The following is a 12,835-nucleotide window of genomic DNA, read 5'->3' on the forward strand; positions in this document are numbered from 1 at the left end:
TTTGGGCACTGTCACTGAGGGATGGAGCAGAAGAGGATTATATGTGGTGGCTATAAGAGGCTCATAGTAAATGATACTTTTGGGATTACCAGAAATAATTAAGGAGAAGAAAGTTCTGTGAAACAACAACTTATGTTTGGGGGAACCTCACAACCTTTTCACCTGAGCATTAAAAAAAAAAAAAAAAAAATGGTAGAGTGCTTGCCCAGCACATGTGAGGCACTGGGTTTGATCCTCGACACCACATTAAAAAAATAAAGATATTGGGTTCACCTAAAACTAAAAAATAAATATTTTTTTAAAATGACATTAGGGGGCTGGGATTGTGGCTCAGTGGAAGAGCACTTGCCTCGCACATGTGAGGCACTGGGTTTGATCCTCAGCACCACATAAAAATAGATAAACAAAATAAAGACATTGTGTCCCTGTATAACTAAAAAAAATTTTTTTTTAAATGACATAGGTTGGGAGGATCTAGAAATTTGAGTTCTATATATTAAAACTGAAGATGGAAGAGATAATCAGGAAGTTAGGAGACAAAGCATGAGACTTACAATGAAATTCAAAGAATTCCCTGTCCACATCACTCCAATAAATGTTTTAAAATCTGGAATGTCTAAGTTTAATTAAACTGAATTCTTACCTCATCCAGAACTTCTAGGGTTGCTAAATCATCTACATCCTTCAGAAGGGAAATTAGAGATCTGTTTAAGTTGCCTTTCTTGGTGTGAATACGTTCATGTCTGTGGAGAAAAACCATTTCTGATTTAAGAACTTATTACTGATCAGAGCAGAAATAATTTTTTTGATACATGAGATGAAAACCCCCCATGATTCTGTTTCCTAAATACAGTGATAGCATACCAGAAAATACCCTAATACATTTGATCTTTGCTGTTTATTTTATCATCTCCACTGAGAAAATACGACATATAAAACTTTATTCACGAATGATCAAAAGGGTCCATGATTTCTGTCAAGAATCGTTCTTAATTTTCTATGAATTTACAGCTTTTTTAAAATTCCTATGTGTGGTTCAATCTGTTATGAGGTGGTGAGTCAGAAATATTCTCATTTATTGGATTTTCAGTTTTGTCTGATGTAGTATTTGGTCACTGGTAGTCAAAGTATGGGAATTTTTTTCCTTTTTAAAATTTATTTCTTACATACATGACAATAGTGGAGTGCATTACATTCATGATTATCCATTCACAGCACAATTTTTTGTAACTCTGTATATAAAGTATGAATTTTTAAATGGTAATTCAGCAAAATTAACAGAAATACAAATAAATAACATCATAATTTGAAAAAGTTAAACTGACATATTAAAAACCTGATTTGGGGTACCAGAAAATTTATTTTCAAAGAGGAACATTTTAGTGACTTTCCAAAATTCTGCCAAGATCTTGATGTAACGTGGAGACTAAGAGAAGTCATTGAGTTCAATGCAATGGTTTTCTTAGTCTTTTCTGGACACCTGCTCTATTGTGAGGAGAATTGTATTTTCATTGTTTATTTTGGGACATACTTTTAAGCACCTGTTTGATCCACAAAGTGAAAAGAATAAGTAAGGAGTACTAAGAACCATAACATTCCCTCAGAAGACTCTGAAGGGTTTCTCATTGCTTAACAAATTAGATCCACTGGGGCTGGGGATGGAGCGGGTGTGTGTGAGGCCCTGGGTTCACACCTGAGTACTGAAAGAAATTTAAAAAGAAAGGAAATGAACTCTATAAATAAATGCAGCCCCCAAGGTCACCTGCTCCTTTGGGGCACTAGTGTCCACATGTTCACTTGCTACAGGGCATGGTTTCTTTGGCTGCTTTTCTCATTCCTCCATCATTTGTTTTTCACCTTCAGCTGTCAAAACACCTGTCTCATAAACAGCAAAAACCCCTACCTCCTCTGATTTCTAGTTCCCTCTATTTACGGTTCCATTTCTTTGCTTCATACAAAAAAACTTAAAAAAAATAATTTATATTTCTTCAGGCATTCGTCTCATACTCTACAGAAACAGGTTTTTTTTTTTTTTTGGTCATTGTTTGTTTGTTAATGATGCTAATGACCTCACATTGCTAAAACCAGTGGTCAATTCTATTTTTTTTTTGGTGGGAGCAGGTACCAGGGATCGAACTCAGGGGCATTTGGCCACTGAGCCACATCCCCAGCCCTATTTTGTATTTTATTTAGAGGCAGGGTCTCACCGAGTTGCTTAGTGCTTTGTGGTTGCTGAGGCTGGCTTTGAACTTGTGATCCTCCTGCCTCAGCCTCCCAAGTCGCTGGGATTATAGACATGTACCACCATGCCCAACTCCAATGGTCAATTCTAAGTCCTCATTTTACTTAACCTACAAGCAGCCTCTAACCAACACTGTCATGAACACATCTGTCTTAGAGTCCAGTACATTTTTCTTGATTCTCTTCCTTGCTTCACTGGCTTCTGCAGTTTAGTTTTTTTTTTTTCTCCCCTGCTCCTTAACTTTCTGTCACATTTTGGGCTCTCCTGAGCTTCAGTGCTTGGAGTTATATTTTCTCCACATTCATTTCCTTTTATTTTTCATAGCTGTAAATGCCACTCCTGCATGAACAGCTCCACACCTAGGCACCCCTTGTTTATTTAACCTTTCACTTGGAAGTCTACTAGGTGGACTTACCACCTCCCAAGCTACCCTCTGGCCTTCGCTGGCCCGGACCTGCCCCTCCACCGTGACTCCCTCGCTCGGTAAATGGAGGTTCTACTCTTCTGAGGTGTTCATGACCAATACCTCAGAGACACCCTTGGCTCTTCTGTTTCTCACACTTCTCATGCAATCTAGATTCACATCCCATAAGCTCCATCACCACATTTATCTAGGACTAGATGTTCCTCACCACTATCACCTCCACCATGTTGCATCCCAAGATGGCAAGGACAAGTCAAGGTAGTTTCCTGGCTGCCACCTTTGCCTTCCTACACTCTTCTCAACATGTGGCCAGAGAGACTTTTTAAAAATAAGTCCCACCATGCCACTCCCCTGCTGTGAAGCCCTGCCTTCCCATTACCAAGCGATAACCAAAGCCTCAACATGGGCTACAAAGCCCTAGAGGGTATGTGCGTCAGCCCCCACTCCTGTCACTCCTCCTTCTTTCTATAGTATCTCCTCTGCTAATTCTTTCCATCCACATTGTCTTTCTTGTCATTTCTTAAATATGTTAGGCATGTTTCTAAGGCACAGACTTGGACTTGCTGTTCCCTCTGACTGGGATGCACTTTCTACTGATATCTATAAAGGGGGACCTCACTTCCTACAGAACTCTTGTAATACTACACTGATCAGAGTCCTTTCCTGGGCAGTCCATGTAAGTTAACATCTTCTATCCAGAACTTCCCAAAAGCTTCTTCATGCTTTATTTTTATATTGCCTCTCTGTCTGTCTGTCTCTCTCTCATGTGTGTTTATGTCTCTCTGTGTGTGTTTATTGTTTTTTTGCTCCTGTCAGACTGTAAACTTGGTGAGATGGAGTACTAGTATGATTCACTGCTGTGTTCCCATCATCTATGAGAGTGCCTGGCAAATAATAGTCACTCATACACATGATGAATGGCTCACTGAAAGGAACTCCTCATTCTAGCATTCAAAGCCTTCTATAATACCATCCACACTGTCTTCCTGGTATATTTGCGGCAAAACACTTTTTGCTTGAGCTTAATTGAATCTGTTCCTGTTTCTTTTATATCTTCTGAGCTCTCTCCATTTACCCCTTTGTTTTGACTTCCTTTTTTGGCCTCATCTGTGTGATGAAATTTCATTCAGTGTTCACAGTGTACCTCAAATGCCTCCTCTTTTTAAATCTCTCAGCAGAATTCTATTCATCCTTCAGGATAAAAATTTGGTTAAGTCACTTCAGTCCCCATTTGTTTACTGGTATTATCCTTTTACTAGAATATACATTTCCAAGGATAGGAAGTTCATTTCAACATACGGTGCTGAAACACCTGGATAACCACATGAAATAAGAAAAAAGGAAGATATGAGAAGCCGAGATTACTCTTTCACAAATATTAACTCAAAATGGACCACACACCTGTATGTAAGATGTAAAACTTATAGATGGTTTGAATCCATATGTATCTTATACAAAACTCATGGAAGACAACATGTAAGTTAGATAGATATCCTTGTGTTTGGCAATAGGTTTTAAGATGCAAAACCAACACCACTATCCATGAAAGGAAAAACTGTTAAGTTGGAATTCACTAAATTCCAAACTACCGTTCTGCAAAAGAAACTGTTAAGAAAATAAAATGCAGATGGAAAAAATATCTGCATGTCACCTGATGAAGGACTTGTTTCTATTGCTAGGAATAGTGTCTTACTCCTATTTGCCATCCTTAATTAAATTCCTTCATAATTTTTACTGCACATATAATTTATAATTATGCACTAATATTTGTATGGATAACATAGTTAACATTTAAATCCCTGATTAAAATGAGAGTTACAAGACTCAAAAGATTTAAGTTTTTAGTTCCCTATCATAGTCCATAAACAAGTGGATTATTTAAAACAACAGATCCTCAATAAATATTAGATGAATGAAAAGCAATGTATTCTACCACAACTTCTGGCACAGGATTTGCACAGTTGGTTTCCACATTTGCTAAATGGACCAGGTATCATCTCATTTATTCCTCTATTTCCAAAGAGAGTTATGTAAGTACAATCATTTTGATGTATACATTTTAAGAAAACAGAGAAAAAAATCAAATTATCCATTTAACAGAGGTGGAGGGCCCTGAATTTTTTAAATCTGCTGTTATGGGCCCATTTGGCAGCTAGAGATTGTTCCTGAAGAATGACAACAAGTAGATGGTGAAGAACAGGGAAATCAATATTTGGTTGGCTGATATCCTCCCCTCCTCCTCTCCTATGAAGTTACTCTCCATGATGCTTTTGGTATTAACTGTCAAAAACTTTGAAAAGATGTGGTTACTACGATGAGTAAAAACCCTAGATGGCTCTCCATTTTCTACAGCACAACTTACAATTTCCTTGGCATGAAATTCAAAGCCTTTATAATCCTGCATAAGTCTTGCAGCATCACGAGCCATCCATCATCTCTGTACAGAACCTCTCTCAATAGGCCAAGTATTTTCAAGGCTCTGTATTTCATTCATTCTGTTTTCTCTACCTGGAATTATTTTCCTTCTATGCCTGGCAAAATTCTACTTATCCTTCAAAGTCTGGCTCAAATTCAACCTCTCTGTGGAATCATTGAAGGACTTTTCAGAGAGAATACGACACTAGCAGAGAAGTTCTCCAATTTAATTAGGTCTATATATGCTCATCATTTCAGGCAGACTGAGAGAAACTTGAGGGCAGAAACTAAGTTTTTCCATCTTTACAATTAGTGGCTGGAATCTTCATTATTACCTTACTAGGATATATGCATTTGCCTAAAACAAACTGAATTCTTTGAGGTTTGAGCAGAAAAAAAAATCTCTGAATGATTTTTAGTATATTATTGCTTATTTTCAGATTCTTAGTATAATATTATTTTTTAAATGAGTAAGTAAACCTCAGTTTTCATCAGTACATCTAAATGCTTCCCTAATTTTTAGACGTCATTGAATCAATCACTATTATCTATTTTTCTGGTGAATGTCTGTGTTTTTAACATCAAATAGTTTTTAAATATGAATACATTGCTTTGTCATATTTAACTGCATGTCAAATCCATATAGCAGAAGTGTAGGAAAAAAATTTTGATAGTTAAATATCTCTGCATTTACAAAAATTAATAGATAATAGATTTTGAAAGGTAATTTTGCTGAGAACTTTTTTGTATCAGTATTATATTAATACAAATCTAAGTGCAATTAAACACAATCCGTGTTTATTGAGACCCTACTATGTTCAAGGCATTGACTAGTGTTGTAAGATTATTGTAGGTGGAATGAGATCCAGATCCTCCATTTGATGAGTTTCAGTCTCGTGGGAGATACAAACACAAATATTTACAATACAATGCATATGGTAAGAGCACCAACCGAAGTAATAGATGAAGTGTTATGGAAATCACAAGGTGGGGGTAATTAATTCCATTCTGGTAAAATAAGTATGGTTCTAGTAGATTTTTCATTTAATCTTGATGTTTAAGTAAGAGTAGGATTCTAGTAACCTGAGAAAGAGTATTTGGGTGTGATGGTAACTGATGGGTGATCAAATTTGAAAGAACAACATGTATACAGGGATAATGGCAGGGCAAAGCCCCGGGGACAGAGATGATCTGCTACGACCAGAAGGTAGAGGGATAGAGTGCATGAGGTTGGAGGCTGAAGAAACTACATTGGGGAAGACATGGTTATTGGGAAATACAGAAGTCTTAAATGTGTTCAAGCTCCAAATGTCCAGGAACAAAGCACGATCTTCCCTCATAAAATCTGAAAGTCTTGGCATTTTCTGTCTCATTGACTGATACCACTATCAACTATCCATTTAACTGTACACAGCAGACATCTCCATCTCTCTCACCTCCCATATCCACTCCAGGACCAAATTGTTTTAATCTCCTTAACATTTCTCAAAACTCCAAAGTCTCTATGTCCACTGAGGAGATGATGGTGCCATTGACAGAGGTGGAGATAACTAAGGCCAGTAACACTGGGAAAGACAAGGAAAAAAGTTATACGTCATGAAAGCTACAGAGAGAAGTTCAAGGAGAGAGTAGATGAATCAAGTAAAAGTTGACTGTGTTTTCAAGGTTTTATATCTTATTTTCAAGTCCTGAAAAAATCCATCTTCTCCATGGTCTATAATCTATTGGTGATGCTTTCATCTGAATTTTTCATTTGATTTATCATGTCTTTCATTTCCAGATATTTCTGTTTGATTCCTTTCCAGAATTTTTATCTCTTTATTAAAATGTTGCTTCATGTCCTGTATTTTCTCTTGTAGTTCATTCCTTAGGTCTTCTTTTAATTCACTGATCATTTTAATGATCAATTTTCTAAATTTATTTATCTGGCATTCCTCCACTGTGGACCTATGGGATCACTTGTTGCAATGTTATGTAGAAGTGGGGCCTTTTTACATATTGCTTGCATTTCTTCCCATCAGATGGAGTGTGATGGAATGTTCACCTCTTCTATTGTTGTAAGGGGACTTTTTAGTTAGTTGCTTTCCCTTTACTAAATTGGGCTGGTCAACTACCTAAAGTGTCCATATTCCCACTCAGCATGAACCTGCTGCTACCTGCAGTCTCTGGCACCTCACTAAGAGGAGAAACTAATCCCCAGTTAAGTACAACCACTTCAAAACAAAGCCACGTGCTCATAAACCTTTTAAAAAAAAGGCTTCTTGAAAATGTTCTCCAGAAGTTCACTAATCCAACTGGGAAATGGAGGTGATGTTCTTGAATAGGTTGAGAAACTAGTTATTAGAGAAAGTAAATTACTATTAAACCATATTTGGCTCTCTGGTCAGCTGTTCTCTCACTGGTGGGTTCTGCTCTGTGGAGGAGTACAGCCTTACTGTCTAGTTTCACTGTACCACCTTGTGAGTGCCAGTTTATTTATTTTTGAAATAAAATCCTTTCTTTCTAGGGTTTCAGACATTGTGCAAGTTTGTTTGTTCTCTACTCTGACCCAAACCAGTCAAATTTATTAGGGCATTCCGTATGTGGATCTCCTCTCCCTTTTTGCTTAGCCAACTCTGTTACCCTTTCTTCTGGGAGCCTCAGTTCCTGTGCTGCGTGAAGTTGTGTAGCATGTATCACCCTATCTTCAAGACCCTTCTAGGCTTGGAAGAGGTGACTCAGGGATCACCAGATTTGAGTTGACTTTAATCCATCTCAGTCACCCCCCCACACCCCAGTGTTAGCCAGGCTCCTTATCTTAGGGCTCAGTTTAACAGTTTCAAGTGGAAGTATCTTTCCCAATTCTTAGCTCTGGGCTCAGTTTGCTACAGCCAAATTGCTGTTTTGATTCATTCTTTGGGAGCTGCTATGAGATGGTGGGTTCCTCTGATCCACCTTCTTCCATTCCCCAAAGGGGTAAGCTAAATAGATTTAAAGGATGTTAAAAAATACGCACGTTAAAAGAATAAAAGAAAAAGCATACGAGTAGAGGAAAGCGAACAGGCGAGGGAGGTGGGGAGGAAAAGGAGGAAATATGGGGAAGGAATTGGAGTAAATTATGTGCATATATGAATGTCACATCCCACTGTTATATATGATTATCATGCACTAATAAAAATATTAAAAAATAAAGGTAGAGAACACAGCAAAATCGAATAGGATGAAATGTAAAAAGGGAAGTTGAACAGGATCAAAAGTAGGCCATCTTACTTCTGAGAGACTGATAACAATTCAAAATAAGGAAGGTTTCTGTAAACTCAGATATCCCTTTGAGAAGTTGATAGTGAAGAGCAGAATGGGTTATAGCTGGAGGAAAAAAAAAGCAATTGAGGAACTGATAACTTAGGAGGCATAAGACTTGATAAGCTGAAAATATGGATCCAGTGGAGACAAAGATTCTCATGGAAAAATGCAGCAAAGACCCAAGGAAAGAGAGTTAAGAGACAAGATAAGAAGGTTGATTGTGAAATAGTAAAGTCGCCCCTCCCCCAGAAAGTGAGAGATGGGGTACCTGAGAAGTTAGTGAGAAACTAATGTGACTCCATTTTAAAAAATAAATAAATAACAGCAGCTTCTACCTCAAGGCCTGTCCTAAGGAGGGGGGCTTGACCCTTGTCCTTGGAAAAACCCACAGAGCATTCCTAAGCACATACCCACCCTGCTGAGTTGTTTGTCTATAAGTAACAGAAGAGGTCTGAGGCGCCAGGTGTCCCTGACTCAGTTAGGCCAGGTGAGGACCCCTAGCAACCCCCCTAGCAATCTCCAATCAGCATGAGACAGGGAAAAAACCTGGAATGCCAGATGACCCCCAAGTAGTTTATGGTGGTTGATAACATGTTGGGAAACCATGTAGTTTAGCACGTACACCCCTCGTGGCCTAAACCAATCAGTTCAAATGAACCCCCCTCTTGTACTAGCCAATCACCCCTACACAACTTGTTCCTGCCAGTGAATGTGCTAATCAATGATAAGAGTTGTTTGACTTTCCCACGGTATGGAATGATTTGCTGTGTGATGTTGTGATGCATAGAGTATCCCCTCAAAACCTATAAAATCTCACTGGACAAAGGACTGGGGCTCACTCCCTGGGACCGCTGTGTCGGGAACAGTTGTGAGTCCAGGCTCGAGCTTGCAATAAAGACTCTGTGTGGTTGCATCGGATTCGGCTCCTGGAGGTCTATGGGGTCCCACAAATCTGGCATAACATTAGGTGAAAATAAACTCAAATGTTGAGATAGATGGGAAGGAACCAAAATGAGTTATGTTCATTTCTCCTGAAGAAAAGAGAAATAGATATTGGAAGCTTAAAAAGAAGAAATTTCTTTGGACAACTACTCTAGTGAATGAGCCAGGAAGTCACCTGTAGCTGATTAAAATAATTAATGAGTAGACATCAGGGTCCAGGGAGGGAAATCTCAAACATTCCACATCAGTCCTGAGACTAGAAATCAGGACTGAAGAGGCTGAAGAGGCTGGTCAGATGTGTTAGTCAGAGTCCTAGAGGGAAAGTCACTACACTCCAAAGAAGTGTGATTGAAGAGGTTTTCTTTTCTTTCCTTTCCTTTCTCCTCCTTTCTTTCTTTTTTATTAAAATAGACTTTTTAAAGAGCAACTCACAGCAAAAGTGACGAGAAGTTACAGAGATTTCTGACATATCTTCTGCTCCTAGGTGGGCACAGCCTCCTCCTCTAAATCATAATCATCTCTAACACTCAACACGCTCCTCCCTCAGAGACTCTGCCCAGATGGAGAGCCACACTGGAGGCTAAGTCTGAGCTGACCATTTTGGACACTGGAATTCCACTTCCCCAGCCACAGGACTGCTAATCCTCCTGACCTCACTCTACTTTTCTTTAAAATGCATCACTACCTAAGATATTACATAAATGATTAATAATTTATATTATTATTAATTTATAGGTATTGTCTGAGTCTTCCCAAAGGTATATAAGCCCCATGAGGATAAGGTTTCTAAAATTGTGAGTGCTGAAATATGTTTCTTGGCTGAAAGAGTGAATATACTTCACTTTTTTTTTTTTTACTAAATAATGTTCTACTAAGGGACCATCTTTTATTTCTTTCTTTTTGATTTATTTATTTTTTGCTCTAGTTATAAACAATTGAGATGCTCAAATAAAAAGTATATATGTTTTGAGATAACATTACACTTTCAGTATTTTCCTTTTGTCTTTGTTTTACAGAATTGGTTAACATTCTTGTTACTTTATTAAATGTTTATTTTTCTGTAAGGCTTGGAGAAAGCAAAGTCAGAATCCTCTAAGATTTCTGGCCTCTTGTGAAAAGTACAACTTGTTAACCAGATTATATTTTCCATTTACTCCATAATACTGGAGAAGCATAGCTTCAGACTATAAATATTTTCTTTCTGTGTTGACAAAGGTCACAAATACCCTCAGGGGTGGTGATTATAGCTTCACTTGCATTTCAGTTCAACACACTCAAAAAAGAAACAACTAATGCTGCCCAGTGTTAAATTCTCATCCTTACTATTTAGTTGTACTATTATAATAGAACAGCTTTATTTGTTTTTACTTTGGTTAAAAATACTCTTGTAAATATCAGCCTCTGTCACATAAGGTGATTCAGGAGCCACTGGGGTAGAATAGCAATCCTTTGTTAAACATAAATCTCATCAATGTTTTTGTGTTCGTTTTTTTATCCATCTTTAAATTCCAGTAACAAAGACAACTGGTAATACCAATGGGAATACAGGCTCTTTCGCTGGTGTGTGTGATGGAAGACTAGTTTTCCTATCTGCAGTTTGATTCCTTCACCCCAGTGTCTTGTTTCTAAATGATGGTGGAGAAGAAAAGACGTGAGCCTGGTGAGCCCCATCACTGGATCACTGTGGCAACAACTGGAACGACAGATGTCATAGTCACTCGGCACCCATTAAAGTTTTAATTGCCCTCTTCATTCACAGAGCCCTTCCTCTTTCACATATTCATCTTTAAAGATGTTTTTTAGTGTGTAGAGATAAATATATATTCAAAAATTTACAACAATGTCAGAAGAAAGCATGAGGCTGGGAGCAGATTAAAAATTTGTACAGGAACTCTCAGCTGATGACCATAACTCATACTCCGTTGAGTAATTTTAAACAAGTAGAAGTTGCATCAACTTACTCTGCCTTCTTCCTGGTCCCTTCTTTGAGCAAAGGCCAACTATTCTACTTGTACATTTGCTACTCCCAGGACTCAATGCTGTAATGATCCCTGCCATATGCATTATCAACCATTTCCTTCTACCAGTATACAATGGCACCCTGTACCTCTGACCTTTAAAATATCCTCTCCCTTGATCCTCCATCCTTGACAAAGGCTGCTCCATTCTCATTCCTCCACAGCTGAGCTTCTGAGGGACAGTTCTTATTCCCTATCTCTTCTTCCACATCTCCTCTCTCTCTCTCCTCCATCTCTCCCCTCTGGGCTGCCTTTACCTCATTGTGCACAGACAACTCTTGGCAAGCTTTGTGTGACCAAATTCAATGTTACTTTGCTTTTCTTGAATATTCAGCACTATTTAGCAAAGTCAACTATTCTTTCCTTGAAATACTTTGTTCATGTGGCTTGCAGTAGGCCCATATTCCCCGGGCTTCCTCTATCTTTAATCCTGGCTCCTCTGCTAGTTCCTAAATGTTGGTGTCTCTCAGAGCTCTACCCAGGGCCTTCACTTCTCTTTCTCAACACTCACATTCAGTGACCTCATCCACTGACGTGGCACTGAATAGTTTAGTAAGCAAATTACTGGAAAGCCATCTCCAACACAGTCTTCTCTCCTGAAGTTCAGGCTAGTATATCAAACTATCTACTTGATAACACTATTTTGGTATTAACTGGCATTTTTAATTTAGCATGCCCCCAACAGAATGCACAACACTCTTCATACTATCTGAATAAATATAAGGGACTAAACAATCATCCATAGCTAAGAAACAATACCCACATTTCAGTCTAGTTCTCTCTCCATATATATGTGGATACATATATGTACACAAACACATTTATGTTATATGTATGTATCATTTGACTTCCTGTATTTAAAGGCTCCAATTTCATGGATTCAACCAACCACAGACTGAAATACTTAAACAAAACTGTATACTGAACTTATACATAGTTTTTCTTGTCATTATTCCCCTAAACAACAGAGTATAACAACTTTTTACATAGCATTTACTTTTGTATTGATTATCACAGGTAATCTATAAGTAATCTAGAAATAATTAAAGTATATGGCATAATTTGCATAGGTCATATGTAAACCCTACCCATTTTATAAACAGACTTGGGCATTTGTGGATTTCTGTAGCTATGATTGCAGTAGGTGGAGTATCCCTGGAAACAATGCCCTGTGAATGCTTAAGAATAACTGCATATATACATTCAGAATATAGATATACAGGTGTTTATAAGCGTGTATGTATATCTATACATTTATAGCCAAATCTATGTAGGAATCAACCATGAAAGAATGGTATTCTATCCTAAATTCTGCTTCCAAGATTGAAATTGCATGGTTAGGTATTTAATTACTTCCCTTACTTTCTTTTTGGTACAACACAGGTGATTTTGACTTGAGATTTTTTTTCACCTAAAAAGAAAATCCAGCTGTATTTATGTAAATGTATAATCTCTAACTTCAAAGTGAGTTAGAATCTTCCAAAACTAAAAATTCTGTTAAACTCAGCACTT

At 37.8% G+C, this 12,835-nt stretch overlaps 1 protein-coding gene across 1 annotated transcript in view; it reads right to left on the reverse strand.

Moving 5' to 3' along the window:
- Window positions 1–12,835, reverse strand: part of Myo3a (myosin IIIA) — a 199,550-nt gene that overhangs the window by 112,697 nt on the left and 74,018 nt on the right. The window contains exon 9 of the mRNA XM_027953097.2: window positions 644–743. Coding sequence (XP_027808898.2) covers window positions 644–743 — 100 coding nt within the window. The remainder of the gene's footprint in view (window positions 1–643; window positions 744–12,835) is intronic.

The sequence above is a fragment of the Marmota flaviventris genome, chromosome 12 (assembly GCF_047511675.1).
Source record: "Marmota flaviventris isolate mMarFla1 chromosome 12, mMarFla1.hap1, whole genome shotgun sequence".
NCBI lineage: Eukaryota > Metazoa > Chordata > Mammalia > Rodentia > Sciuridae > Marmota > Marmota flaviventris.